At 45.7% G+C, this 27887-nt stretch overlaps 1 protein-coding gene across 1 annotated transcript in view; it reads left to right on the top strand.

Annotated features, from left to right (window-relative positions):
• Positions 1-3321: 3321 nt before the first annotated feature.
• Positions 3322-27887, top strand: part of NEPRO (nucleolus and neural progenitor protein) — a 76783-nt gene continuing 52217 nt past the window's right edge. Inside the window, exon 1 of the mRNA XM_069205189.1 lies at positions 3322-3453. Coding sequence (XP_069061290.1) covers positions 3330-3453 — 124 coding nt within the window. The 5' untranslated portion in view covers positions 3322-3329. The remainder of the gene's footprint in view (positions 3454-27887) is intronic.

Raw genomic sequence — 27887 nt, 5'->3', positions numbered from 1 at the left:
TTCTCCCTGTGTAATCGCTGGGAACAATTTCAATCCATCAACTATTCCCCGTCTCCACATTTTGTTCTCATTATCCCACCTAGCTTCTGCATAAGACTTTTCTGCCCTTTTTAATCTTCTCTGGAATTTTTCTTGTCTATGTTTAAGAGCCATTAGATCCCAAATCGCTAAAGCCTCATACTGAGATGCCTTGGAGGTGGTTTCTGCGTACTCAACATCCACCTTAAATTCTCTAGCACCTTCGTATTGAACGTCCCATGTTCTGGGAACGCTAAACTTCCCTCTTTTTCTGTTAATTTGCGCCTCTGTTTCATCCATAAACAAGGCGCGACACCTTTTTCCTCCATAACTATGTAAGCTGGAGTCCCCTCAGGCGGAGTAGGCTCCCCTTCAGTCGCCATAATGTATACATCTCCTTTTAGAGCACTCTTAAAAGCCTTGACAAAATTAATCTTTGCGTTTTTCTCTTATTTGTATTAAACAGAAAGTGACTTTAATTCCCAGGACACTCTTCACCCACCTTTCTCAACCTATTGCCTCTCACGGACGGCAGCCAATCCGTGCGCGACCCCTCTCGACAAATGACCTATCTCAGTGCGGCACCACTGACGTCACACTCACACACTGCAGCTGACAAAGTCTTGCGGCTCGTCCGCCCCTCACTGGATTCACACAAAACTAATGCAAAATTACTGCGAGCACCTTTAACAACAATACAAATCTGCCGGCTTACTACAGGAAGGGTAACACATTTGCTTCAGAATTTTACAGAGATTTCACTTGAAGCCTCTGCCGCTACTCTCCCCTTCTCAATTCCCGCGTACGCAAGCAAGATTTGACCCGCAAATCCTACTCTCGACTTGTCAATGGTTCGTCCTAGTGCACTTTAGAACTTGCCAAATCTCCATCGAAGGTTTCACAGATACAATTTGACTCGAACTCGACTTGTCAACCACGCCCGATTGACCTATAAAACCGCACAGATTACAACATAAACCCAAGTGTCTCCTACACTTGTCAATATACTCCGGAGTCTTAGACCACGACGGATCCGTACAAAACAACCAACCACGTGGATAATTTTGAGCATAAAGCGCCACACTCATATGAAGTACACCTACTTCCCTACTCTCATACTGTGGAGTACGCCCACTCCTACTAAAACAACATTTACCTGGCCTAGATGCACACAGATTTCACAATCACCTGCAAAAAGGCATAAGCTGAGCAAGCGCAAAAACCATATACCACACATGCTATGACGCCGAGAACATTCCCAACTCACTTAGGCAGGCTCCGAGATCCCGGGAAAGTCAAGGTGAATTTAGAAACACATCATACCTCCAATTTGCATTATCTCAGAAAAACAATTTAAACAATGATTCTCCGTCCTAGGGCCCCAAACCGTCGCTCGGCTACCAGAACTGCCAACGCGTCCCTTTATGATAATTTATTTCCCATCAGGACTCGTTTTAGGCCAATGAATCTTTTGACCCAGTTGAGAGACACTGTAGGACGAGATAGCTAATCAATATATCAATCAATATATCAATAATGTCATCAATATTTATCATAACAATACATTTCACTTTAGTCAAAGTCATTAATCAACTCAACTACGCTACCATGACCTAGCAGCCATGAATAACCACACTAGTTTAATAGAATTTTATGAATTTTATTCTCTATTAGTTACAATCTACGAGCAAAAGAGTTAACCTCAACACCAAGAAACATAATAGCATAGTCACAATATGGCAACTGTGATAAGATTTCATTAACGCGAGAATCACAAACATCACAACATAACACGGCGTGAACATAGATCAAGTTTAGCAGTGTCGATATCGCATCAGTTCAACAAAGCATAGTCTCGGTCGTTTGTCTATTTGCGTCAGTTTGGTGAACACCTGTCCTAACCACTGATTAGCATTCGCATGTTGGGCTTCATGCAAAACAATTTAGAACACCAATTTGGAAAACATCTAGCTAAGGTCTCTGTCAAAAGTAAGCAGTTGGTACCTCGAAAGGAAAAGCAAACAGACAAATTATAAATGTGTTGTCATAATTACCCTCCAAAGATTAGGTCAGCACATAGGTTCAGACTTCGTCTTCAGGACATCAGTCAAATCACCATCAGTCAGAACTCAGCTCTTGGGGACAAAAGGGACCTTCCCTCATAAGGAGGAAAAGTGTAAATGGGAAGTCTATGGGTGAGGATGGTTTTTAATAAATCTCAAGTCACCGATCAAAGTGAAAAAGTTTCTGGATAAAATCAATAGCATTTCCTAACTCGCGCTCTTGACCTTTCTGTGACATGGGTTTTTATCCCTTTTTCGTAGTACATTCCCCCAAAATTCTATTGGACACTTGCTATACCCCACTATTTTTAACCTATTAAATTTGACATTAGGTAATCCCAATCTTCACCCCATATTGGTTTACAAGTCTTTGATTGGTCTTCGTAATTGACGTCTTCAGAGGTGACACATCCGGTGTTACTTCATCCCTTTGTAATTCTTTGTACATCTTTTGGTCAGCAGTTCCTTTGTCGTCCCCGGTTTGAATGACCTTGTACATTACATTAATCTACACTGTTTCAACAATATTATAACATTTATTCCAGAGCACAGAATATGCGCCTGGGAACGGATTTAACATGGTTACATTCGTCTTCCAAGTTGAAGAAAAAGAACATTGCGGGGTCATGGCCCCTTGTGAGTCAGCACACTGAAAAATAGAAAAATGCATTTAATATGAGAGCCGAGCAGCTAAGCTGCAGCTCATGCTAATTTAAGGCCTATGAAATTTCAATACAGATTTAATAATGCAAAGGTTAATACAAGCTTAATTGAACATAACATTCACATTTTTATCATCATTATTAGTATGCGTATACATTGGTGGCCACTCTTCGTGGTCACAATTCAAGTGCACGTTTCAGCAAAATTGCTATTTATTATAGTTTCTATGCGGCAGTGTCACACATTAGTTCATAAACATTTTATGCTACTATAGATTATATGAACTACGCTCTCTCAGGAGTATAACATGGCGCTATGAGAACGTGGTCCGACAGAAGCGCTTAATCTCGCCTACTGGGAAAATGAAACGGACTGTCTCATCATAGTACCCAAATTCCAATATTAATGCCATTCCCACTCTGTTACACCGAATTTAATCTTAACAGAATGGCCGTACAGCACTCACAATTCCAATAAGGCCGTGTCCTCTTTCTATGGGACTGAAACGAGTTAAGACCCAAACGCTGAAGAAAACCATTTCACGTTGCATGACTCCGCCTCATTGCTTTAAACCCCACCCACACCATGACACCACGCGGCGCTACCAAGATGGACGCGCTTGTAGCGCAAGTTGAACCTTGGAACCGGGTGGAGGTACCGAAACCCGCGATCCACTGCTTGGTGACCGTGCCGTCGAGTGACGTCATTGGTACGGTGAGCCAGACAAAGAGCCCGATAGTTCACGTGCTAGAGTGCTGGGTACTTCGCAGGCTTTCCGGTGTTTAGGAGTACTGCTACTAAATATTATATCTTAAGTATCCCCCGAAAGTGATATAACAACCTTTAACTTTGATTTACTTGGTGTGAAGTAACGAGGCACGTTTACATGGCATTCGGTTGTTAACTGCCCTACAATACAGCCTGTAGTGTGTCTTTTTGATTAGACCCTGATTAACGGTGGTGCGAATGAAAGTGCAGTATGATAGCAACACAAACAGTAATTGGAAAAAACTGTGCTATAGCGAAGTTATGACAGATAAATTTAGAATAACTATGAGATAATGACAGAAAGGTAGAACGACAGCCAAAGATAGGCAGAAACAAAAGAATGTTAGGAAAATACAAAAAACAACAAAATATGACGGGTAGAGAGAGTGACAGAGAAGTAGCGACAGACATAGTGAACAAGAGATAGTCACAGGAAAAGCAAAGTGATAGAAGAATGGGGAGTAGCACATTCTTTACAAACAGATCACTTTTGATCTAAGCCAAACGGCGTAAATGTCCTTTTTTTAGTTGGGAAGTTTAGTGACTCCTTTACAGATTTAGTTATGCAAAATGTAAGTAAACATTGTTCACTCCAGAGATTGGGGTCTTTCAATGAAAAAAAAGCCATTGCATTGCTTGTAAGATGTAACAATTTTGAAAACAAGTATTGGCAAAGCCAGTTAGTGTTCCTTTTTAAACGAGATTGCCAAGCTATTGGCATTGCCAGTACTTGTTTGTAATTAAGTATATACAAAATTGATAGGTGGAATGGTTAAACTAATCCCAGCTACAGCTAATTACTTAGGGCTGCACCCCAAACCATCGTTATTTTGCACACTATGCCGCCTTTATTTGGACCCAGCCATATATAAATTGCCTTTGGCACTCCTCCATTAGCAACAGTCCAGCCCGAATTACTGGACCAGGGCCTCCCTGAGCTGGACCAGAAACAACCCAATACCGGTTTTGCTGTGGTTGGGGATCTCCAGTTGGGTGTAGCGTTGTTCCAGTGGCACTGCGAGCACAGGGTGGATACCTGGGCATACCCTTTGCATTTAGATTGTGCTCTGATGTATACAAAAAAGATGGAATGCTTGAATTAATCTCAGCCACTTTTAATTACTTGGGGGCTAATCTAAGGTGGGCAAAAAACGATGGTTTGCCTTGAAGATGAGTAGAGTGGCAGGAGTCTCAATTTGGCCAGAAAAATACTTTGATCTGGAATTAGTCTTTGTTCTTCTTGGTAACATAAAGTTCACCCTTTCTGAAGAAAAGTATAGACCTATAACATTATACATTCTCACATCCAGCACTCACTGACATGGCACTGTACACAGCATCATCGCCAATCAAGCATTGGCAAAAGCAGTAGGTCTTACCTATGAAATATCTTTTGGGTATGTCAGTGTTTTTGTTACATATAGTATGTCATGGTAAGGCTTGCCATTGTATGATATGATGTGTCTGTCATTGAATAGTATGTTATAGTGTGGCCAGTCATTGAAGGATATCATATTTTATGATATAGAATGTCATTGTATGGTATGATATTGCCTGTCATTGTTTGGTATGACATGGCCTGTCATTGTATTGTATGGTATGGTATGGCCTGGCATTGTATTGTTTGGTATGGTATTTCATTGTTTATTAAGGTGTGGTATGGCCTGTTTTATAATATTTTATGGCCTGTCTTTGTGTAGTATGGTATGGCCTGTCATTGGATGGTAAGGTATATTGGGTGTTATGCTGTTTGATTGTAATGAATTATTGTGTGGATTTTGCTGAGACAATAAGGAGAAGTTAAATAACTGAGATACCAGAGAAAGTATTAGAAACAAGTAATTTATTGAAGATTACAAGTAATTAACAAATCACCAATTTGGCAGTCCGTATTTTATGGTGTCTGTTTATACAGCACACACCATGTTATTAATTGCCTCTTGACACTTGTATAGTAGGTGCTTTAATTATCCAAAGACGCTCCTATTATTTCTCTCGAAAAGATGAAAGACCGGCAGCAAATATTAAGAAGTGGTGTGGTCCAACAGATAGATTTCAACCCACTGAGCTACCACCCCGTATATTGATTGGTATTGATAATTGTTAAATCCTGCTGTCAGTGCATATACCTTGTGCCCTTCAAAAATGGTGAGGCACTAGACATCCCTTGTGCTCTCTTGGGCAGTGGATCGATTTTTAACCTGGCCAGATATCACTCAGATGAAGCGATGACTGGAGCATTGTGTTGAATCCTAGGGGGGCAGAATTGAATCCTGGCCCCACACTGTTGGTGCCATACACAAGATGGGCCAGTAGGGGCACAAGTACCAGAAAGGACACCGCCATGCTCCCAATGCAGCACTAGTGCTTTTTAGGCCGATAGCTCAGTTATTTAACCTGCACACTGCCATGACTTGAGTGCAACATAAATATAGGTAATTTTCTCCACACATTTGCTGAATAGTTTTTAAGAACTCAATAATTTGAGCAACATCGTTGTTAGAAAGTGGGTGTCTAGTTGGCAGTGGTATACACCCTTGTCCAAGTACGGTCCACAGTCTTCGTTGGGGTAAGTCAAAACACAATCCAAATTATCCTGTGCTCATCCTCTGGTAGTTTGGCACAGAACAGTCATGCTTAACTTAGAAGCCAGTGTGTAAAGTATTTGTGCAATAACCCATACAGTAGAACAGTGAAACACCACAAAAATAAACCAAACAGGTTTAGAAACATAGATACTATTTATCTGAATAAAATAAGATAAATAGAACAAAAATCCAATATGCACTTCTTGAGAACTCTTTTTAAAGGTTTAAGTGAGTCTCAATCCTTAAGAATCAGCGGTCATATCCTTGTAACACACCTGGGATGAGTAAAAATGAACGGTGCACTGGGGCAGCAGAGGAGGAGATGCGTTGAATAAGGAACTGCGTCGGATTTTCCGGTGCAGCACAGACGATGCGTTGTTTCTTTCCACGTTGCAAGGTGATGCATTGATTTTCAAGAGTGCAGCCTTGGTTCCTCACTGCGATGCAGGGATAGTTTCACACCCAGGGATAATATGTTGAAAATTCTTGATGCACTGGTAGAAGGAGCAGGCGCTGCATCAATCCGGTAAGCGGTAGGGTGAAATTTCAGCTGCGAGGCAGGCGCTGCGTTGATTTCTGCAGGCATTGCATTGATTTTCCAACGCATGGGGATTTTATTCTTTTTGTTCAATTCTTTGTGGCCCTGAGACTTCAGAACAGGGGGCAAGCTCAATCCAAACCCTTGGAGAGCACTTTGGGGGAAGGCAGAGTCCTTCCAGCAGAGTCAGAGGCCAGCTGGCAGCAGGGCAACAAGCAGACCAGCAGTCCTCAGCAGAGCAGGCCAGATGAGTCCTTTAGGCAACCAGGCAGTCCCTCTGACAGAGTCCAGGTGTAGATCCATAAGTATCTGATTTGTTGGGGGTCAGAGAACATATGAAAGCGCACTCCAAACAGGTTATCTATTAGGGAATATGGCAAAGCCAGCAACTTACAGTGAATTCTTTTGACATTTTCATTATTCCTGGCCTTATGTTTTCATTAATCTCTGGACATTGTATTGTATTGTAATCGTATTTATATAGCGCTTACTACCCCTGACGAGGCGTCAAAGCGCTTTTCGGTGTGTAGCACGCTACTCTGGAACCCAACAAGAGTTAGTGATGGATTAGTATCGGGAAATAATGAGTACAGCTTTAGTATTATTATGAATTAATTTGAGCCGCGGATATGATAGTTTGTTAGTTAGATTGACTGGAGCAATGGAGGGGTGGAGGAGGAAAGAAATCCAGAAGTGTTAATTGGGAGTATATCCTTAATTTACTCAACCCAAAGGCTTGGGATGAGTAAAGGGGGATGGAGGAGGGAAGAGTATGTGGAAGGGTTAGGGAGAGCATAGTAGCAGGGTGAGATAAATGCCAGAGAATTTAGTAGGGTTGTATGGGAGGTCACGGCAGTAGAGTGAGGTTTGGTGAGTTAGATGTGGAAGCGGAGGGAAGAGCTTAGGCAGAGTTATTTAGGAGAATAAAGTAGTAGAAAGGATTTGGGATGAGTCAGAGTGAGAAAGGAGGATAGTTTGATAGACATGACATATGATGATGGGTAGATAAGTGTGATAAGATGAGAGCAGGAATTCATAGATATGTAGTATAACAACCCACCCAGGAGCCATGAAATGGCCCACGAACATGCCAAGCACAGAAACAACATATACACATATACACATACATACATACATACATATGTACATATATATACATACACACACACATACAAACACTCATGAATACACACACCTATGCACATACAATACATAATTAGAACCATGGGTAAAATATACTTAGTCAAACAGGTTTAAAGATTGTGTGTGTATTTTATTGTTAGGACATAGTAGCGATACATATTTGCTAAAGAAACTATACATAACTAGAAATATACACATAATCTAAAAAAAATATTTATCAACATAGGCATATGCAGTACTTAGTTGTTTGAATATGTAGAAATGTAGTCTGTAGTGTTGCACCTGAGTAGGTGCAGCCAGTGCTGAAAGCGTTCCAGACATCTCCTCCCTTGTTCAAAGACCTAGTTCATGGCTGCTCAGCTGGTTTTGATTGCAGGCACCTGATTACTGTGTTAAATACCAGTTCTGCCCCAGTGTGCCTCTAAAGTGAGTTGAAAAGTGCATTCTGGTAAAGGTAGTCCTGAACATTTTATAATTTTTTCCCAAGTGGGTTGCTGGAGCCAAGCGAAATAAGAAAAACAGAGTTTATTACCTAAAGTAGGCAGATTCAACGTACAATCACCGGGTTTGCTGAAAGTGTCCCAACATGCTGCTCAAAATGTGACAGTCCATTAACCCCTTCGCTGCCAGGCCTTTTCCCCCCTCCTGTGCCAGGCATTTTTTTGGCTATTTGGGGCAGTTCGCGCTTAGGCCCTCATAACTTTTTGTCCACATAAGCTAGCCAAGGCAAATTTGCGTCCTTTTTTTCCTACATCCTAGGGATTCTAGAGGTACCCAGACTCTGTGGGTTCCCCTGAAGGAGGCAAAGAAATTAGCCAAAATACAGCGAAAAAGTTGTGTTTTTTTTTCAAAAAAATGGGAAAAAGTGTCTGCAGAAGAAGGCTTGTGGTTTTTCCCCTGAAAATGGCATCAACAGAGGGTTTGCGGTGCTAAAATCGCCAGCTTCCCAGCTTTCAGGAACAGGCAGACTTGAATCAGAAAACCCAATTTTGTCAACACAATTTTGGCATTTTACTGGGACATACCCCATTTTTATGATTTTTTGTGCTTTCAGCCTCCTTCCAGTCAGTGACAGAAATGGGCGTGAAACCAATGCTGGATCCCAGTAACCTAAACATTTCTGAAAAGTAGACAACATTCTGAATTCAGCAAGGGGTAATTTGTGTAGATCCTACAAGGGTTTCCTACAGAAAATAACTGAAAAAAAAATAATATTGAAATTGAGGTGAAAAAAAAGCAATTTTTCTCTACGTTTTACTCCGTAACTTTTTCCTGTAATTTCAGATTTTTGAAAGCAATATACCATTACGTCTGCTGGACTCTTCTGGTTGCGGGGATATATAGGGCTTGTAGGTTCATCAAGAACCCTAGGTACGCAGAGCCAATAAATGAGCTGCACCCTGCAGTCTGTTTTCATTCTATACCAGGTATACAGCAATTCATTTGCTGAACTATAAAGAGTGAAAAATAGCTATCAAGAAAACCTTTGTATTTCCAAAATGGGCACAAGATAAGGTGTTGAGGAGCAGTGGTTATTTGCACATCTCTGAATTCCGGGGTGCCCATACTAGCATGTGAATTACAGGGCATTTCTCAAATAGACATCTTTTTTACACACTCTCTTATATTTGGAAGGAAAAAATGTAGAGAAAGGCAAGGAGAAATAACACTTGTTTTGCTATTCTATGTTCCCCCAAGTCTCCCGATAAAAATGATACCTCACTTGTGTGGGTAGGCCTAGCGCCTGCAACAGGAAATGCCCCAAAACACAACGTGGACACATCCCATTTTTTGACAGAAAACAGGTGTTTTTTGCAAAGTGCCTACCTGTAGATTTTGGTCTCTAGCTCAGACGGCACCCAGGGAAACCCACCAAACCTGTGCATTTTTGAAAACCAGAGACCTAGGGGAATCCAAGATGGGGTGACTTGTGGGGCTCTGACCAGCTTCTGTTACCCAGAATCCTTTGCAAACTTCAAAATTTGGATAAAAAAACACATTTTCCTCACATTTCGGTGACAGAAAGTTCTGGAATCTGAGAGGAGCCACAAATTTCCTTTCACCCAACGTTCCTCCAAGTCTCCCGATTAAAAATGATACCTTGTGTGGGTAGGCCTAGTGCCCGGGAAAGGAAATGGCCCAAAACACAACGTGGACACATCACATTTTTTCACAGAAAACAGAGGTGGTTTTTACAAAGTGCCTATCCGTGGATTTTGGCCTCTAGCTCAGCCGGCCCCAGGGGGGGCAGAAATGGCCTAAAATAAATATGCCCCCCCCCCCCCCCAACACCCCCGGGGAGCGACCCTTGCCTACGGGGTCGCTCCCCCTGCGTGACATTGGCACAAAAAAAAAGATCCCTGGTGCCTAGTTGTTTCTGCCCACCTTGCGGCCGATTTGCCCCCAAGGGGGGCAGAAATGGTCTAAATAAATTCCCACCTTTAAAAGAGGGGGAAAAAAAAAAAAAGATCCCTGGTGACCAGAGGTTTCTGCCCCCCCTGGGGGCAGATCGGCCTAATAATAGGCCGAACTGCCCCCAGGTGGGGCAGAAAAGGCCTTCCAAAACAAATGCCCCCCGGGAGCGACCCTTGCCCAAGGGGTCGCTCCCTTATGTCAATTTCCATATAAAAATAAAATCCCTGGTGTCTAGTGGGCGTTTCAAAAGCCGGATTGCTTTGCAATCTGGCTTTTGAAACGCTGAGAGAGACTTCAAAGGGAAGGAAATACATTTCCTTCCCTTTGAAGCCTCTCCCAGCCTCCTCAACGTGATCGGAAGAGAAATGCTTTACATTTCTCTTCCGAGCGCGCTGGAAGCTCAGCTTACAGCGCGAAGGAGGAGGCCTCTCTGACAATCAGCGTGCAATGCGCGCTGACGTCACGGGGGGATGGAGGGGTCAGGGGTGGAAGGGATTCCCCTTCCATCCACGACCGGGGGGTGTGGGTGGGGGGCACATGGGCGGAGCGCTAGCGCTCCCCCCGGTTCCCGGGTGCAGGACGAGATGATCTCGTCCAAGGCACCCGGGAACCGGTGCCTTGGGCGAGATCACCTCGTCCAAGGCACTGTAGGGGTTAAGTCACACAGGCCTGCTCCTACATGCAGTGGTGCTGCCTTCCCGGCTGGACTGGCTGGTGATTCAATGCAAACAAGGGTTGTCCTCTATGAAAGCGCACTCCCAACAGGTTATATATTAGGGAATATGGCAAAGCCAGCAACTTACAGTGAATTCTTTTGAGATTTTCATTATTTGTGGCATTATTATATTTTCATTCATCTCTGGACACGTGTTTCTGGGTTCATCCCTTCCCGATTATATAACCTTTTGGGAGTGTGCATTCACAGAGGACAACCTTCTTTTGCAATATATATATCCACCCAAAAATGCCTTTGAAGTGGGGGGACACTTCAAAGAGTGGTTTTGAAGTGCACAAGGTTCCCTTCCAGTCCTGTTTGTCAGGGTCCCTGTAGAGGTTATCAGTCCTTTGTGTGAGGACAGGCCACTGGCCTTTGAAGTGTAAGAGAGAGCCCCTCCACCCTTCCTGCCCAGGGAGACCTATTCAGAATGCTGATTTGAATGAGCGTCCTGTGTTTATGGCTGTCTGGGTGGAATGCACAAAAGGAGCTGTCAACCAGCACAGACCAGACGTGGATTGGAGGCAGGCTGTAAGGCACAGATGGCAGTAGGTGCAGAGAATGCCCACTCTAACAGTGGAATGTCTACAATAGTAATATGAAATCCAACTTCACCGGTAAGCAGATTTTCTATTACCATTCTGGCCATACTAAACATGACAGGGCTACCCCTTCCAGATCTGAATCTACCACTTCACAGTATATAAGGGCGGATCCAATGCTAGTCTATAAAAGCAGTGGGCCTCACAACAGTGGAAATCAAATTTGTGAGTTTTTCCACTGTAAAACACAAGAGTACATGTCCTGCCTTTTACTTACATAGCATGCTGCCCTATGGGTTACCCAGGGCCTACCTTAGGTGTGACGTATATGTAGAAAAAGTGGAGTTTAAGGCTTAGCAAGAAGTTTCAAATGCCAAGTCAAGATGGCACTGAAACTGCACACACATGCCTTGCAATGGCAGGTCTGAGACATGGTTAAGGGGCTACTTATGTGGGTGACACAACCAGTGCTGCAGGCCCACTAGTAGCATTTAATTTAGAGGCCCTGGGCACATGTAGTGCTCTTTACTAGGGACTCTGAGGTAAATTAAATATGTAATTTGGGTAGGAGCCAATGTTACCATGTTTTGGGGGGGGGGGGGGGAGCACATGCACTTTAGCACTGGTCAGCACCCCCAGCTCCTTGAGACCCTACCGGGTGAGTAGCGCGCTTAACACATTATTGATTGATTGGTAAAGTGTGCAGAGCCCTAAAACCAGCAGAAACAGTGTCAGAGAAATGGAGGGAGGCAGGCAAAAAGTTGGGGGATGACCATACTAAAGCTGCCAGGTCTAACACCTGTAATGCCATTTTTAATAGCATATATTTTTTTTTGTTAAATCTCTTTATTGGTTTTTTATATTTCAAATATGTGATACAATTTGTGCAGTTATCTGCATCAGGATCAGCTAGAACATTTATCAGCGTTGAAACCCTTTAACTACCCCAAACCCCCACCCATTGGACGCGTCTCGGAACACTACCATTCCTTCAGTATCATTGCTTGCTGCAATTGCTAAAAGCTTTAGCGTGTATTAAATAAATGTCTGAGGGGGTATTCGCGCGTGACCAGTATGTGCCATTTTCTGTTGAGCCTGTGACGCTTTTCACCTATTGTTGGTCCTGCTTGGAATGGTGATATCGGATGAAGACAAAGGCGGAGTTTTATCCTTTGTGTTGTAGATATTCGAGTGCGGTTAATCTAGTGGGTTATCACTGCCAAAGGGAGAGGGGGGTGGGCGGTGCTGATCTATCATGTTTGGCCGCGCTTAGAGTTGCACTACTGTGATAGGGTGTGCGGGGGAAATCATATTGCGCTTGTTCCTATTGTGTGCTCTCTAGATCAGGGGGGCTTGTCATCGTTTTTCGCCTCTAGCTTTGTTACCAATGCTTCCCAGGTGGTGCTCCCTGTGTGGTGTTGCCCCTCTTGTGTCAGTTTCTGTAGTACCCGGTGTTCCGTGCGAGTCCAGCGTAATGTTAAGCTGTGCCAGGTTTTCTGATCGGGAGTTGTGGGTGCTTTCCAATGCATTGCTATCAATCTTTTATACATTAAACAGGCTAGGTCTACAAATTTGTGCAGGTGTCTTTGTTTTTTAGGTCTTAGCCTCAGCCCCAATAAACAGGACTTAGGATCTACTGTCAATGCAAGCCCCGTTATTTCGGAGATCTCCTGTATCACCTCTGTCCAGGCTTTTTGTATATGAGGACACTCCCATACCATGTGATAGAAGTGTGCTAACGGCGCTTTACATCTGGGGCATGCCGGTTCAGATTCGGGGAACATTCGCTTTAACCTGGCAGGGGACAAGTAGGTTTGATGTGTAAAGTTGAACTGGGTGTACCTGAATCTGGGATTCCTAGACACGCCCCGTACAGGGCTTTCGGCCAATCGGATTGTAGGATCGGGTCAGGGAGGACGGCATTCCATCACTCCCGGGCTTTCTCCGCATGTGGCTCGGGGGGTTTATTGAGGACTTTATACAGGCTTGATATTATTTTTATTTGAGCATTGTATTGTAGAAGATGATGAATTACCGGGGAGGTCTCTGGTTCTGAGGTGTTTGCCCCCCACGTTTTTTTAATTGCGTGGCATATAGCGTGGTATGTCAGGAATTGGCCTGGCTTCACCTCCGTGAGGGCGTGCAGGGCCTCGAATGACATTAATTTACCATCTTCGAAGCAGTCGCCTACTGTCTGCACGCCTGCCTCTATCCAAGCCAGCGGCGCCTGCGTGCCGGGTGCATTCCACCCCGGGAGGTGGACCAGTGGTATGTGTGGGGAGTAGGGAAGCTTATCGCCTCCTCTTTGCACGTATTTAGCCCAACACGTATGCGCCACTGCTAACAGTGGGCTCACGGGCTCTGCCCTATAGCGTTTGGATGACAGCCATTTTAGCAGGGGGGTCCCCTTCAACCAGGGCTCCAAGCACACGTACTCTACCAGCGTTGGTCTATGGAGCCAATTCTGAACCCACTGCAGTTGTGCGGCCGCATAGTAGTATTTGAGATTGGGGGCTCCCAGACCACCCAGGTCCACTGGGCGCTGTAGTGTGGCCAGAGCCACGCGTGCTCTGCCTCCGCCCCAGATGAGCTGCAGCAGGGCTGTGTTTAAGTTGCCAAAGAAGCTTTTGGGGATGATTACTGGCAAAGCCGCAAAGTAGTATAACAGCCTGGGTAGAATTAGCATGTTCGCGATCGCCACCTTGCCTGGCGGCGAGAGCGGTAGTTTATTCCAAAATTGCATTGAGCCTTTTATGGAGGACAGTGCCCTCCCCAGGTTTCCATCTCTGAGATCTTCTGTGTCATGGTATACATTTATCCCTAGGTATTTGAACGTCTCCGGGCACCATTTTAGTCGCCCCAACGGAGGCGGGCCCGGTCTTTCGGGTGGCCACTTTACTAAAGGGAACGCACATGACTTTTCCCAGTTCACAACTAAGCCTGATAGACCCCCAAACTCGGCCAGTAAGGATATTACTAAGGGAGCAGCCTCACGGCTTTTCCGGATATATATTAGAGCATCATCTGCATATAGCGAGATCGTGTGGTGGAACCCGTTCCTGAGTATTCCCCAATCACGTTCCATGAGGCGCACTCTTGCCGCTAGTGGTTCCATTGCTAAAGCGAACAGTAGCGGGGATAGGGGGCAACCCTGTCTCGTGCCCCGGGAGATCGAGAAGCTGTCGGAAATCACTCCGCCCGTCTTCACCCTTGCTTGTGGGCTGGAGTACAATGTACGGATCCAGCGTATATAATTGGGGCCAATCCCCATGCAGGTCATAGTGGCCAGGAGGAAGTCCCACTCGAGGGTGTCGAATGCCTTTTCAATGTCCAGTGAGAGCACCATTTCATCATATGCGTCTGGGGGAGTGCCTCCTATTATGCTCAGTAGTCTGCGGATATTTAGGAAGGTGTTATGCCTTGGTATAAAGCCATTCGGGTCAGCGTGCACCAAGGTGTGCATAAGGGGAGCTAATCTATTTGCTAATATTTTGCCTAATATTTTGCAGTCTACGTTTAGAAGCGATAGTGGTCTGTAGGATTTAACATCAGTGGGGTCGCGACCCTGTTTGGGGAGCACCACTATCATAGCTTCTCTCTGGGAAGCAGGCAGGCATTCGTTAGTCCATGCTTCTATAAACACCTTCAACAGGTGAGACTTTAGGCAGGGTAAATAGGTGGTATAATATTCCGACGGGAGCCCATCTGTTCCAGGCGCTTTATTTCTGGGCATCTGTGCTAGGGCTAGTTCTATTTCACCCATTGTCATGGGGGCTTCAATTATTTCCCTGTCTGTTGGTGACAGCTGCGGCAGGAGAGAGCCAGAAAGGAAGGCCTCAAGTTGTGGAGCAGTGCATGAGGTGCGTTTAGTATATAAGTGTGAGTAGTAATCTCTAAACGCCTCGTTTATCTCAGTTTGTGTGGTGACCATTACTTGTGGACCCACACGTATGGCCCCTATTGGGGAATGCTGTCTGTCCTCTCGGAGCAGCCACGCTAGCATTCTGCTCGATCTATCCCCTTCTGTTTGGAGCCTCATTAGATGATAGTTATAATCGTGACAGCGGAGTTTGCTGTCGGCTTCGTTGTATTTTGGGCGCTTATCCTTTAAATCAGTGTGGGGGATTTCACCTAGCGCTGCTGCTGTTTCTGCTGTTCTGAGCTCCTTCTCTAGTTTGCCAATTTCCGCCTGCAAGGTGCGTCTAACTCCCCATGTGGAGGATATGCATACTCCTCGGACCACTACTTTGTGAGCGTCCCACTCATTCGCCCGAGTTATTGCTGTCATGACGTTTGTCTCCCAGTACTGACTTATGGTAGATTTCAATGTTTCGGCGAATGCCTGATCTTGTAGCGCTTCCACTTGGAGCCGCCAAGTGGGAATCGCCTGGCGTGCCCTACCCCAATTCAGTGTTACTCTCAGTGGTGCATGATCCGACAGTGTCTTCGCTAGGTATTCTGACTCGCTGACTAGTGCTCCTATATCCCGGGTGCCCCATATTATATCTATTCTAGTATGGGTGTTATGTGGAACTGAGTAGAATGAGTATTCCCTCTGCTGTGGGTGCCCCAGACGCCATATGTCGTGCAAACCCATATCTCTTGCCCAAATCTGTAGGGGGCCGGGGGTTTTCCTATTTGCCTTCAAGCACACTTGAGTATGGGATCTATCCAATGTTACGGTAGGTGTGCTATTGAAGTCCCCGCCCCAAAGGGCCGGTACCATTGGGTTGGACAGTAGAGTGGGTGTTAGGGTGTCCAGGAAACCCGCAGCCCCGCCATTTGGGGCGTATATACCGACTACTGCTAATTGTCTGCCATCCAGGCTGCCCTCCACTACCACATATCTGCCTCCTTGATCTATTTTATGTGCCGACAAGAGGAATGGAACTCCCGCTGCTATCCAGACCAGTACCCCTCTCGCGAAGGCCGAGTACGCAGTGCCTATCATTTGACCGCCCCATTTCGCGCGCAGCTCTCGTAAGTCCGCCTCGAGCATATGCGTCTCTTGCAGGATGGCTATGTGCACTCCTAGTCGCCTGAGGCGTGCGTATACTCTGGTCCGCTTGCTCAATGCTCCCAGGCCCCTTACATTCCATGTTACTATGATATACTGGGTTTTGTTATATCTCCCATTAGGCGCCATGCGGGGATTTAGGGATAATTCTCTATTCTTGAGCACCGACCCTTAGGGTTGGCCCATCTGGTCACTGCCCCTCTGACAGTGCTATTTGTGAAGAATAGCAGGTGCAGCTGTACGCTTTGTGTTTTGAGTGATTCCGGCGCGTGCATTTTTACTGAACTACTGACCCCACCCACCACAAATAAATCCCCAACACTACTTACTACTTGTGTGAAACAACTGAACCCATAAACATTTGAAATAACCCTTATCCGATTGGATTTCCATAATGGAGTTATCATATCTACCTGGTGTGGCTCTTATAAGGGGCTCACATCTTTCTGCAGACTTAGTCTGCTAATAACATTGGGTTCCCCCGGGGTGTGGATCTATTCCGCCCTCCGCCCCAGTGCCAATCGCCCCCCACAATTATACCAAAGTTACTCGTTGTTGGCAGCGGGTGTCACCCGGGCCCCGGAGGCGCCCCCGATATCCCGGCATCTCCCCGAATGCAAATTGCGCTGGGGCCAGCGGGTCAGCGAAGTAGATGTGTGTGGCTAGAGTTCATCTGCTGACCTGGGGGTGACCCGCGGGCCACCCAATTCTCCTGTTATTGTGGATGTGGAGCTGGCCGTATCAGAGTCTGAGTTCATCTCAGGGGGCTTCCTAGCGGTCGCGAAATTGCTTTGTATATGTAAGGGCGTCTCTTTGAGCACTCTTGCTCTTTCTTCTGCTGCTTGCTGGTCGTCGGGTTGGCCCCTAGCCCGCCTCTTGGACCGCCTCTTTGTGGCAGGGGTTTGCCAGTCCTCATCACCTTCCGCTTCTACCCGCGGGCGAGCGAGACCCTTGGCGTGCAGCCATGTCCAAGCATCCTCCGGGGTGGTAAATATGTGGATGCGGTCCTCCGCTACCACCCTTAGTTTCGCGGGAAATAGCAAGGCGTACTTTATGTTGTGTTCACGCAAGCGTTGTTTTATTTTAACATAGAAGTTGCGTTGATTTTGCACCTCCTGTGTGAAGTCCGGGTATGCATTGACAGTCGAATCCTCGTATTTAAATGGGCCTCTGTTGCGGAATTGTTGTAATATTGCGTCCCGGTCTCTGTGGTTTAGGAATCTAACGATCAGTGGTCTAGGCGGTTGGCCGGGGGCCGGGGGTCTGCCCGGAATTCTATACGCCCGCTCCACGGAGAAGAACTTGGATGGAACACCATTTAGCACCTCCTTGATGAGCCATTGCTCGAGGGGAATTTCCGATTCCGACTGCCGCATACTTTCTGGAAATCCCAGGAATCGTACGTTGTTGCGGCGCGCCTTGCTTTCCATTTCTTCCGACCTCCTCCTGAGCACTTTCATTTCTGCGTCTAAGCGCTGAATCTGTTTGAGGTTGCCCTGAGCCATCGGGGTTAGGACGGTGAGTTCTTCTTCGGCCGTTTTCACTCTTTCAGCTAGGTTTCGGTGGTCCACACGCAGAAGGTTCAGGTCTTGTGAAACCGCATCTATTCTGTTTTCCAGAGAGGATTTTGTGTCTATAATCGCCTGTAGTACTTTCTCAAACTGGGCAGAATGCGACATGAGGGTGTTTTCTAAAGACTGTAGGGACGGGTTGGACTGCTGGTCCTTGGGTGTCGCTCCAGGGGTATTGCGGTCCGAGTTCTTTGATGACTTGGCTCTGCCGGCCATTATAGCTGTCCAGGGATTACCTTGTGATGTGCTGAAACGCTCAGTTTAGTGCTGACAGCTTGGCGGACTGGGCTTTTGTCTGCTGCACTCGGTGTGCTTTTACCTCTTGGGGTGCAGGACTGACTTGTGGAGCCAGGTAGGAGCTTATTATTTACTTTAAATGGCCAGTGCGTGTGGCTGTGTGCTCTCTACGCGGTGCGGCGACCGTCGTATCTTCCACCGGTCTCAGCGTTGTCGCTCCTGGCCTGTTTGTAGTACCCCTATTGGGGGTGCTTGCTATTTGGGCAGTAATGGGGTGCCCATGCTCCCAGGAATTCCAATGGGGCCCGGCGGCAACAGTGCTCCCGGAGGGGAGAGGGGGCGCGACCGGAGGCGGGGCGCACACCAGGGCGGAACCAAGCAGGGGAGCGGACGTCTGGCCCTCAGGCGGGGGCCGCGTCGGCTCCCGTGAATGCTGGTGTAGGTCCACGGGGAACAGAGGACGGCCGATTTCCCGTCTGGCCCACGCTCTCTCGGTCCGGGCCAAACGCCAGTGTGGAGCCGACTGTCAAGGTGAGGTCTGTGGGGCCCCTGTGGTGCACTCTGGTCCTGGGCCACCTCCTGGGCTTAAGTGCTGCACGTCACCCTTTTAAGGACGCGAGTTGACCGTCGGAGTCATAGAGCGACCCCCTCGAGTGTTTCCAGTGTCCCCCAGCAGGCCGCCTCCTCACCTCAGTGTGTTTTTCTGCTTCAGCGTTCCCGGCTCCCTCCACTGCTCGTATTCCGTGGTACACTTAGAACGCAGGTTGGGGTGTCCAGTCAGCTCAGCGCGGGGGCACCTTCTCCCAACGTCGCTGCACGTTGCGTTGCAGCGCTGCAGTGTTGTGGTCCTGACTTGGGCTCCCGTCTTAGCCCCTCTCTGAATGATTTTGTTTTATTGTTTATTATTTTTATTTTTTTATTTTTTTTCCACTATTCCAACTTTTTTTATTTTTTATTATTTTTTTCCCCACCTATTTTTGTTATTATAGCGCCGAGCGCCACTTCCGATCCTCTGTACCCGCTGGTTTATCCTCAGTTAGCGGGGCACTGGCAGGCGGCCACGCCCTCGGCCCCCACAGCCTCTCGGGCGATGCCGGGCGGGGCCGAGGTCAGATCTAGCGGCACCGCTCTGCTCCCTTGCAGCCGCGTCTAGATCGGGGTCCGCGACTCGCGACCCCCGGCCGTGCAAGCTGCCCACAGTGCCGCAGGCTCGCTCGGATCAGCGACCGGCCCCCGATCGACGCTCCGGGCGCCGCAGCCACGCCCGAGGCGGCGCACAGCCCCTGCTCGGTACTCCGGGCACAGCGGCCGCCCCCGAGGCAGTGACCGGCCCCTGCTCCGTTCCTCGTCCCGCCCCGGGTATTCCTCCGCTCCCGGTGCGCTAATATGGGCCCTGGGGGTGCCCTTCAGGATGAATTAGGCGAGCCCTAGACGGAGCGCACGCTTCAGGCGTCCGTCTTGGCCGCCATCTTGGCTCCTCCCCTTTAATAGCATATATTAAAAAAAAAAAAAAAAAAAATTATTGATCTGAACAGTGCATGCACTTCCGCACAACTTGCTTGTCTGTAAAACAGCAAAGAATACCGAACTGTCTTTTTAGCCATGGACAGACAGCCATTAGAGCTTCTTTGGAACTTAAAGATGGCACAATACTCCAGAAGCGCATCTATTTATTTTTGTGTTTCGTAGAGCACCAACAGAACACTTTGGTTGCGCTGTCTGTGAGTTATAAGAGGGGTGAGATGCATACATGTTCTGTGTATGTAAATAACTTTGTTCTCCAAAAGCATCATGCACATACATACCTCTACACACTTAATGTGACTGCTGGAATAGTGAAAAAAAGCATTGGCAAAGCCAATAGGTCTTGCATATGCGACAGCTACTGGGTTTCCCAGGGTATTGTAGCCATAGCATAGCAGTATGTCCGTGCAGCATGACTAAAAGTAAAGTAATAAAAAGAAGCACTGTGATGCTAAGATAGCGCTGGCGCTGTCTTAGCACTTTTACGGGCAGGTGAGACAGGAAAACAAGGAAGCGAGGATGGGGTGTAGATACGAGCAAGCAACGTTGATATGGAGGGGAGAAAGGACTGGACAGTCACATGGAGAAGGGGTGAGTGGGAGGGAAAGAAGCAACAAGGAGAAGGGTTGGGTGGAAAGGAGAAGAAGGAATAGTACATCTTTAGAAGAACACAGCACTGCATTTAATAATGGAACATCTTCACCACAATAAAGGCCTCCATGTGACTGAGCGAACACTTTAGCTCCGTCCTAGCCTCCTTTGAGCAAGGCACCCTGTCTGCATAAAAGAAGCCTCTCTGCAAATGGCACAGGAGAAGCAAACAGTATATCTTAATTGTCTTTAGGGCCCAATATGAACAACTTGTTGTCCATAAAAAATGATCATCCAGACCCCTCCTGGACATCCAAAAAAGGAAGCTTCCAGTTAAAACAGTTTTGTGAAACACAGTGGGGAGAAAGACCATCCAGATGATAGACAGGAGAATAAATGTGTCTTGCCGGCCAACTGAACCTGATGAAATTGATGACACTCTCAAATCAGAACCACTACCTTATGCGTCTTTGAGCTCCAGTGGCACTGCTCAGTCTCCCTGATGTGAAACATCTACAAAGAGATGGAACACCACCTGTTTTAAGTGTTTGGAGATTAGCCAACCATTACATTCCTCCAAGTTTATAACTGATTTTATCGCTGAAGAGTATTTCAGCTACCAAAAACAGCTTTAAAATCTGGATCTGCTGATTGTAACTTGGTAATTTTTCTCCCCAATGGTTGAACAGCAAACTTCTTTGTCTTGATGGTCTACCACAACCTCTTCTCTCCCTGAAAAGAAGGAAAAGAGAGGTGCATCTCTTATACTGCCACTGCTGACCACATCTGTTGTCTTGGGACCTGTTCATTAGAAAATCTTGGCTGGATGAGCAGCCCCTTCTTTGGCTGGTCGTCCCAAAAACTATCGCTGGCATTAATTAGCTGGGATAATTCCCAGTTCTACTCTGGCTTCTATGTGGGTGTGCGTAGTCTGCCTCCTAAGTTTCAGGAGCAGGCAAAGTTGTGTCTGTATGTTATTTGAGCATTTATTTATAATTCCTGTTGATATCTGTGCACCTAAAAAGAATATCTCCTCAGAGGATGATGCACAGCCCACAGTGCTCCCGTCACAAACTTTTCAACAGGACAAAAATACGAGAAGTTAAATAGGCGTGCACAAAGACATAACAATAGCGTGGTCAGAGCATCTCAGTCAATAAGAGCAGGGACAGAGCCATCCTCCTGCACTAAATCAATTGGGGGAACAAATCTGATTTCTAGAGGGAGTACTAGGCAAAGGGGTTTTGATGGGCAAGAAGCCAAGGGAGGCCATAAAGTCCCATGGAGCTGGTAAGGCAGCAGGAGTTATACTTCACAAATGTCCCATAATTGACCCAGGATGATAGAGAATCTCAAGACTGTCCTATTAGTAAAGCAGTACATTGGATTAGGAAAAGTAGGCGATGTAGATCGGTGATATGAGAGGAAATAAGATATGCTTCCCTGATCAGAGGCCCAGACCCTGACCACGATTGCATAGGGCTAAAGTTCGTGAATCAAGATTACGTAGATGGTCTAATATCCCTCAAACTCAGATTTAGGCCTCAAATGGCATCTCAGATAAGGGTAAATTTAAACATCCCGTTCACTGACCCAGAAATGTATGGACAGAAATGCGTACAAAGGTACATCATTTCATCATACCCCTTGCACAAATTTTGAAACTGTGAAAGTTTGGTCAGACATGGACTGGCTGGACGAGTCACAGTTGGTCAAGTTGGGTGTTAACATCCCCACCACCGACAAGTTAGATAAAATTGCACCTGCTTGGCCCCTTTGAAGGTTGGGGTGGGGGGTAAACTAAATCACCAAGAGAACCCCCACGAGCTTTTGTTAACTAAAGAGAGGTTTCTAAGCTGAGACGGTTGTGGGAGTGTACAATGATGACCTAATTGTTACTATCATGTAATGTGGCGAGTATTAGAGCACAGCTGGGTGATCCTGAATGGTGTAATTTTATAGATCAGCACCATATAATTATGTAACAAGAAACTTGGGCAACGCATTCAGTGCACAGACAAGGGTATCTGTTTTTTAACCCCTTCACTGCCAGGCCTTTTCCCCCTCAGGTGGCAGGCCTTTTTTTTACTATTGGGTAGTTTGTGTTTAGACCTTCATACCTTTTTGTCCACATAAGCTACCCACGCCAAATTTGCGTCGTCTTTTTTTTCTTTTTTTTTCTTTTTTCTTCTTTTTAACATCCTAGGGATTCAAGAGGTGCCCAGAGTTTGTGAGTTCCCCTGAAGGAGACCAAGAAATTAGCCAAAATATTGCGAAAATGTAGTTTAAAAAAAGGTCTGCAGAGGAAGGCTTGTGTTTTTTTCCCTGAAAATGGCACCAACAAAGGGTTTGCAGTGCTAACATCGCTATCTTCCCAGCTTTCAGGGACAGGCAGACTTGAATCAGAATACCACATTTTTCAACACCATTTTGGCATTTTAATGGGACATACCCCATTTTTTCTAGCTTTTAGCCTTCTTCCAGTTAGTGATAGAAATGGGTGTGAAACCAATGCTGGATCCCGGAAAGCTAAACATTTCTCAAAAGTAGACACAATTCTGAATTCAGCAAAGGGTCATTTGTGTAGATCCTACAAGGTTTTTCTACAAAGAATAACAGCTGAAATACAAAAATATTGAAATTGAGATAAAAAAACAGGCATTTCTCTCCACGTTTTACTATGTAACTTTTTCCTGCCATGTCAGATTTTCAAAAGCAATATACCTACACCTGCTGGACTTCTGGTTGCGGGGATTTATAGGTACCCAAAGCCAATAAATGAGGTGCACCTTTCAATGGGTTTTCATTGTATCCCGGGTATACAGCAATTTATTTGGTAAAATATAGAGTCAAAAATAGTTATTAAGGAAACATTTGTATTTCCAAAATGTGCACTAGATAAGGTGTTGAGAAGCAGTGGTTATTTGCACATCTCTGAATTCCCGGGTCCCCATACTAGCATGTGAATTATAGGGCATTTCTCAAATAGATGTAATTTTTACACCCTGGCTTACATTTGGAAGGAAAAAATGTAGAGGAAGACAAGGCGCAATAACACTTCTTCCTCTACTCTGTGTTCCCCAGGTCCCCCGATAAAAAGGGTACTTGACTTGTGTGAGTAGGCCTAATGCCCGCGACAGAAAAAGCAACATGGACACATCACATTTTTACATTGAAATCTGACGTCTTTTTTTGGAAAGTGCCTAGCTGTGGATTTTGGCCTCTAGCTCAGCCGGCACCTAGGGAAACCTACCAAACCCGTGCATTTTTTTAAATAACAAGACACCTAGGAGAATCCAGGATGGGGTGAGTTGTGGGGCTCTCACCAGGTTCTGTTACCTAGAATCATTTGCAAATGTCAAAATTTGGCAACATAAACACCTTTTTCGCACATTTCGGTTGACGGAAAATTCTGGGGTCTCCTGATAAGTGGTACCTCACTTGTGTGGGTAGGCCGAGTGCCCGCAACAGGAAATGCCCCAAAACACAACGTGGACACATCACAAAGTGAGTAGCTGTGGATTTTGGCCTCTAGCTCAGTCGGCACCTAGGAAAACCTACCAAACCTGGAAATTTCTAAAAACTAGACGCCTAGGGGATTTCAGAATAGGGTAACTTGTGGGGCTCCCACCAGGTTCTGTTACCCAGAATCCTTTGCAAACCTCATAATTTGGCAAAAAAAAAACACATTTCAGTGATGGAAAGTTCTGGAATTTAAGAGGAGTTACAAATTTCCTTCCACCCAGTGTTCCCCCAAGTCTCTTGATAAAAATAGTACCTCACTTGTGTGGGTAGGCCTAGTGCCCGCAACAGGAAATGCCCCAAAACACAATGTGGACACGTCAAAATGATCTATTACAAAACTACCTGTTTTTGCATGGTGGGGGGGAGGGGGGCACCTGCGTTTTTGGTCCCAAGTGCGGCGGTCATCTAGGGAAACCTATCAAACCTAGACATTTTTGAAAACTAGTCACCCGAAGGAGTCCAGGGAGGTGTGGCTTGCATGGATCCCCAACATTTTCTTACCCAGACTCCTCTGCAAACCTCAAATATAGCTTAAAAAAATCACATTTTCCACACTTTTTTTTTCGTCGGATCTCCGTGCCAGTACAAATTTTATACCACTCAATGTTCCCCTCGGTCTGCCGATTAGAAATTATACCTCACTTGTGTGGGTGGCCCAGGTGCCTGCAACAGAAAAAGGCCAAAAAGCTGTAGCGATTAAGGGGATAGCACAGTGGGTTGATAAGCACATATTTTTCTTTTATACATCTTTAGGCTGACTCTGCTTTGGGGACCCACACAAGTGAGGTATCATTTTACTTGGGAGACTGAGGGGAAAGCTAGGTGGAAAGAAATATGTGCTGGAGCAGTGATGCTACATAGAAAAGTGAGGAAAATATGCTTTTTTAAGCACATTTTGAGGTTTGCAGAGGAGTCTGGTTAAGAAGATTTTGGGGGATCCTGGACTCCTCCGGGTGTCTAGTTCTAAAAAATGTCTGGATTTTGTAGGTTTCCCTTGATGAAGGCCGCACCCCGGACCAAAGACGTAGGCCCCCCCCCAAAACACATGTAGTTTTGTAATATATAATTTTGATGTGTCCACTTACTTCTGTGATGTTCTAAACATTAAAATTGTGAAAAGAAACGCACTTAGTCATGTTAAAAAGCACCCTCGCCCACCAACCAAGTTGGTGGCATGCTTCATCATCTGGGTCCCACCAGAGTCACCTAGCATGATAACAGCGGAGCAGGGTTTGTCATTTTTTACCACAAATACTGGTTGGATTTAGCAAGAGGGTGAGCGATGGTTCAGTAGATAAAATTTCACAAAAATGAAATGCACTGTTCATAACTGAAAGGCCAAAAAACTGAACCAGTGACTCACAGCTCATGAGCTGGCACCAAGCACTTTACAGTGCATTCACACACCTTTCATACATGACATGCACAAGACCATTCTCGCCGCCAGCCGCGGGCCCAGCACATTACAAACACTCGCATAAACAGACAGTGCCATTTAAGGGCCCATCACTTTCATATGCCCACTTGCCTGATAAAGCAATCACACCAGCTGAAGGGAGTGTGTGAACTGGCGTTTGGCTGGCACTGCCTGCCAAGCGCCACCACACGCACACTGCCAGCCAAGCGCCACTCCACGCACACCGCCATCACTTTTTTTGTTGTTTTTAAACAACAAGGAAACCACTAATTATAATAGGTACAAAACTACAAACACAAAAGCTCTAACTGAATACATGACAGTAATGCCAACTGTGAAACTGAACATATGAAAATATAAAACAGCAGATTATGCTCACGGTAGTTACCAGTAATTCTTCTGTGTGTGGTAACTCCTGAAACAGCCAGCCACACACACCCCAGGCTTTGAAGGACAATCTGGATAGTACATCTGGCTCTCCCTCTGGATACTTTTTCGGGCACAGACTACATTTCTTAGTGGGCAAATCTCTTTTGGGAGTGGGAGGAATGTGATTAGGATAGTGGCGATCTTTCAATCTAGCCACATCCTCCACCACTGCTACTCTAGGAACTCTTGCCTGTTCCACCACAATAAGGCGCTCTATCACTGACTTCTGAAATTTAACAAATTTCCTCCTTGACTCAGGCAAATAATACGTGAACACAATAAAAGCATTAAAAGTTGCCAAATGAAACAAATGGATGGCAAACTTTTCATACCACACATAAGACTTGTGAAGAGCAGTGTAAGGTTCCATCCTCTGATCTACTCTATCAACACCATCCATGTGCTTATTGTAGTCCAAAATGCATGCAGGTTTGCGTACTTCAGCAACCTGACCGCAAACAGTCACAGGAGAAGTACTCTCATCATGGATGGTAGTTTTCATGTACATATCTCTCCTGTCTGCAAATTTCAGAGCTAGCAGCTCATTATTATGCAAGGCACTGCACTGTCCTCTCACGTTTTTTTTTTTTTTTAAACAGACAAGTTCTTGTGGATAGTCTTTCGGGTTAGAACAGATAGTGCCACAAGCAACAGTGTCCACTCTGAACAATTCCTTGAACAACTGAACTCCAATGTGGAAGTTATCTACGTACAAATGGTGACATTTTGTTCAACAGTCGTCTACCAAGTTCCCACACGATTTTAGCACTAACTCCAAAAGTGGGCGGACAACAAGGGGGGTCAATACTGGAATCCCTACCAGTGTAGACCCGGAAATTATAAACATATCCTGTACTACTTTCGGACAGCATATATATCTTAATTCCATACCGTGCCCTCTTGCTGGGAATGTACTGCTTAAAAAACAAACTCCCCTTGAACAGAACCAAAGACTCGTCCACACTTATTTCTTTGCCTGGAACATACACCACTGAAAACCGATGTACAAAATGATCAAGGACAGACCTAATCTTAAATAGACCGTTGCAATCGGGGTGATCTCGTGGCAAGGCTAAAGCATTGTCAACAAAATGCAGCATCCCAAGAAGAAGCAAATGCCAATTACGAGTCATGGTTGTAGGAAATATAGCCGTTGCAATCAAGGGACGAGTAGACCACTAAGAAGCCAGTGATGGCTTCCTCATCAACCCCACCAAAAAAGTCAAACCTAAGAACTTTTTCAACTCTTCCAGATTTGTGGGAATCCACTGGGTAGCTTTAGACTGAGGCCTAAGTCTGGCAGCGCTGTCCCTCAAATACTGCTCCGCATACATATTAGTCTGCTCAACTGTCTCAAAAATACATCGTCCATAAACAACTGAAAGAAATTGACAGGCAAAAAGTTTTCTGCATTCACTCTACTACCTGGGAGACCAGTAAAGGCAGACAACTGTTGCTGCTCCATGTTTGGGGCAACCCAGAGTTGAGGTCTTCCAGTGGGAAACCTTTCAGCCCCAGGCTGCTGCACTATTGGCACATCAGTGTCCTCCTCTAAAAACAGGCCCTTCATCTGCACTGAGAGTGGCTTCCTCATCAGAAGATTCCTCTTGAACAGAAAACTCACTGCCAGAATCTCTCACTTCCTCCTGTGCCTCAGATGCAGAGTCAGTTCCATAATGATGGTCAGAAGATGACTCACAAAGCATGCCAGCAAACTACTGAGCGGTCACTCTGCGGCTAGCCATGATCCTTTCTAAGAAGTGTAACTTGACAAATGCGCCAACAACAACCAGCACTGTCTAAAATAAGTAATAAACAAAGTGTGGCTTTATCACAAAGAGTTATGTACTCAAAAACTATACCACTCACTTGCCTGAAAAAGCTAGACTCACCAGCAACTACTCTGCACAGACACCGCAATCACCAATGAAATCCCACTAAAAAAGAAAAAAAAAGTAAAGCAAATTAGACATAAGACAACACAAATATTATTGTGTACAAATATAAGGGCAATTTCACACACAATCCTGCATTTAGTACACCACCTACAAACATGTCATTCATGCATGGCAACAATACTCCTTTGGAGTAAATTGTTTTTACTTACCTAAAACATGCAACTA

Source organism: Pleurodeles waltl, chromosome 8 (genome assembly GCF_031143425.1).
Source record: "Pleurodeles waltl isolate 20211129_DDA chromosome 8, aPleWal1.hap1.20221129, whole genome shotgun sequence".
Classification (NCBI taxonomy): domain Eukaryota; kingdom Metazoa; phylum Chordata; class Amphibia; order Caudata; family Salamandridae; genus Pleurodeles; species Pleurodeles waltl.
This window is presented reverse-complemented; position numbering and strand designations above follow the sequence as displayed.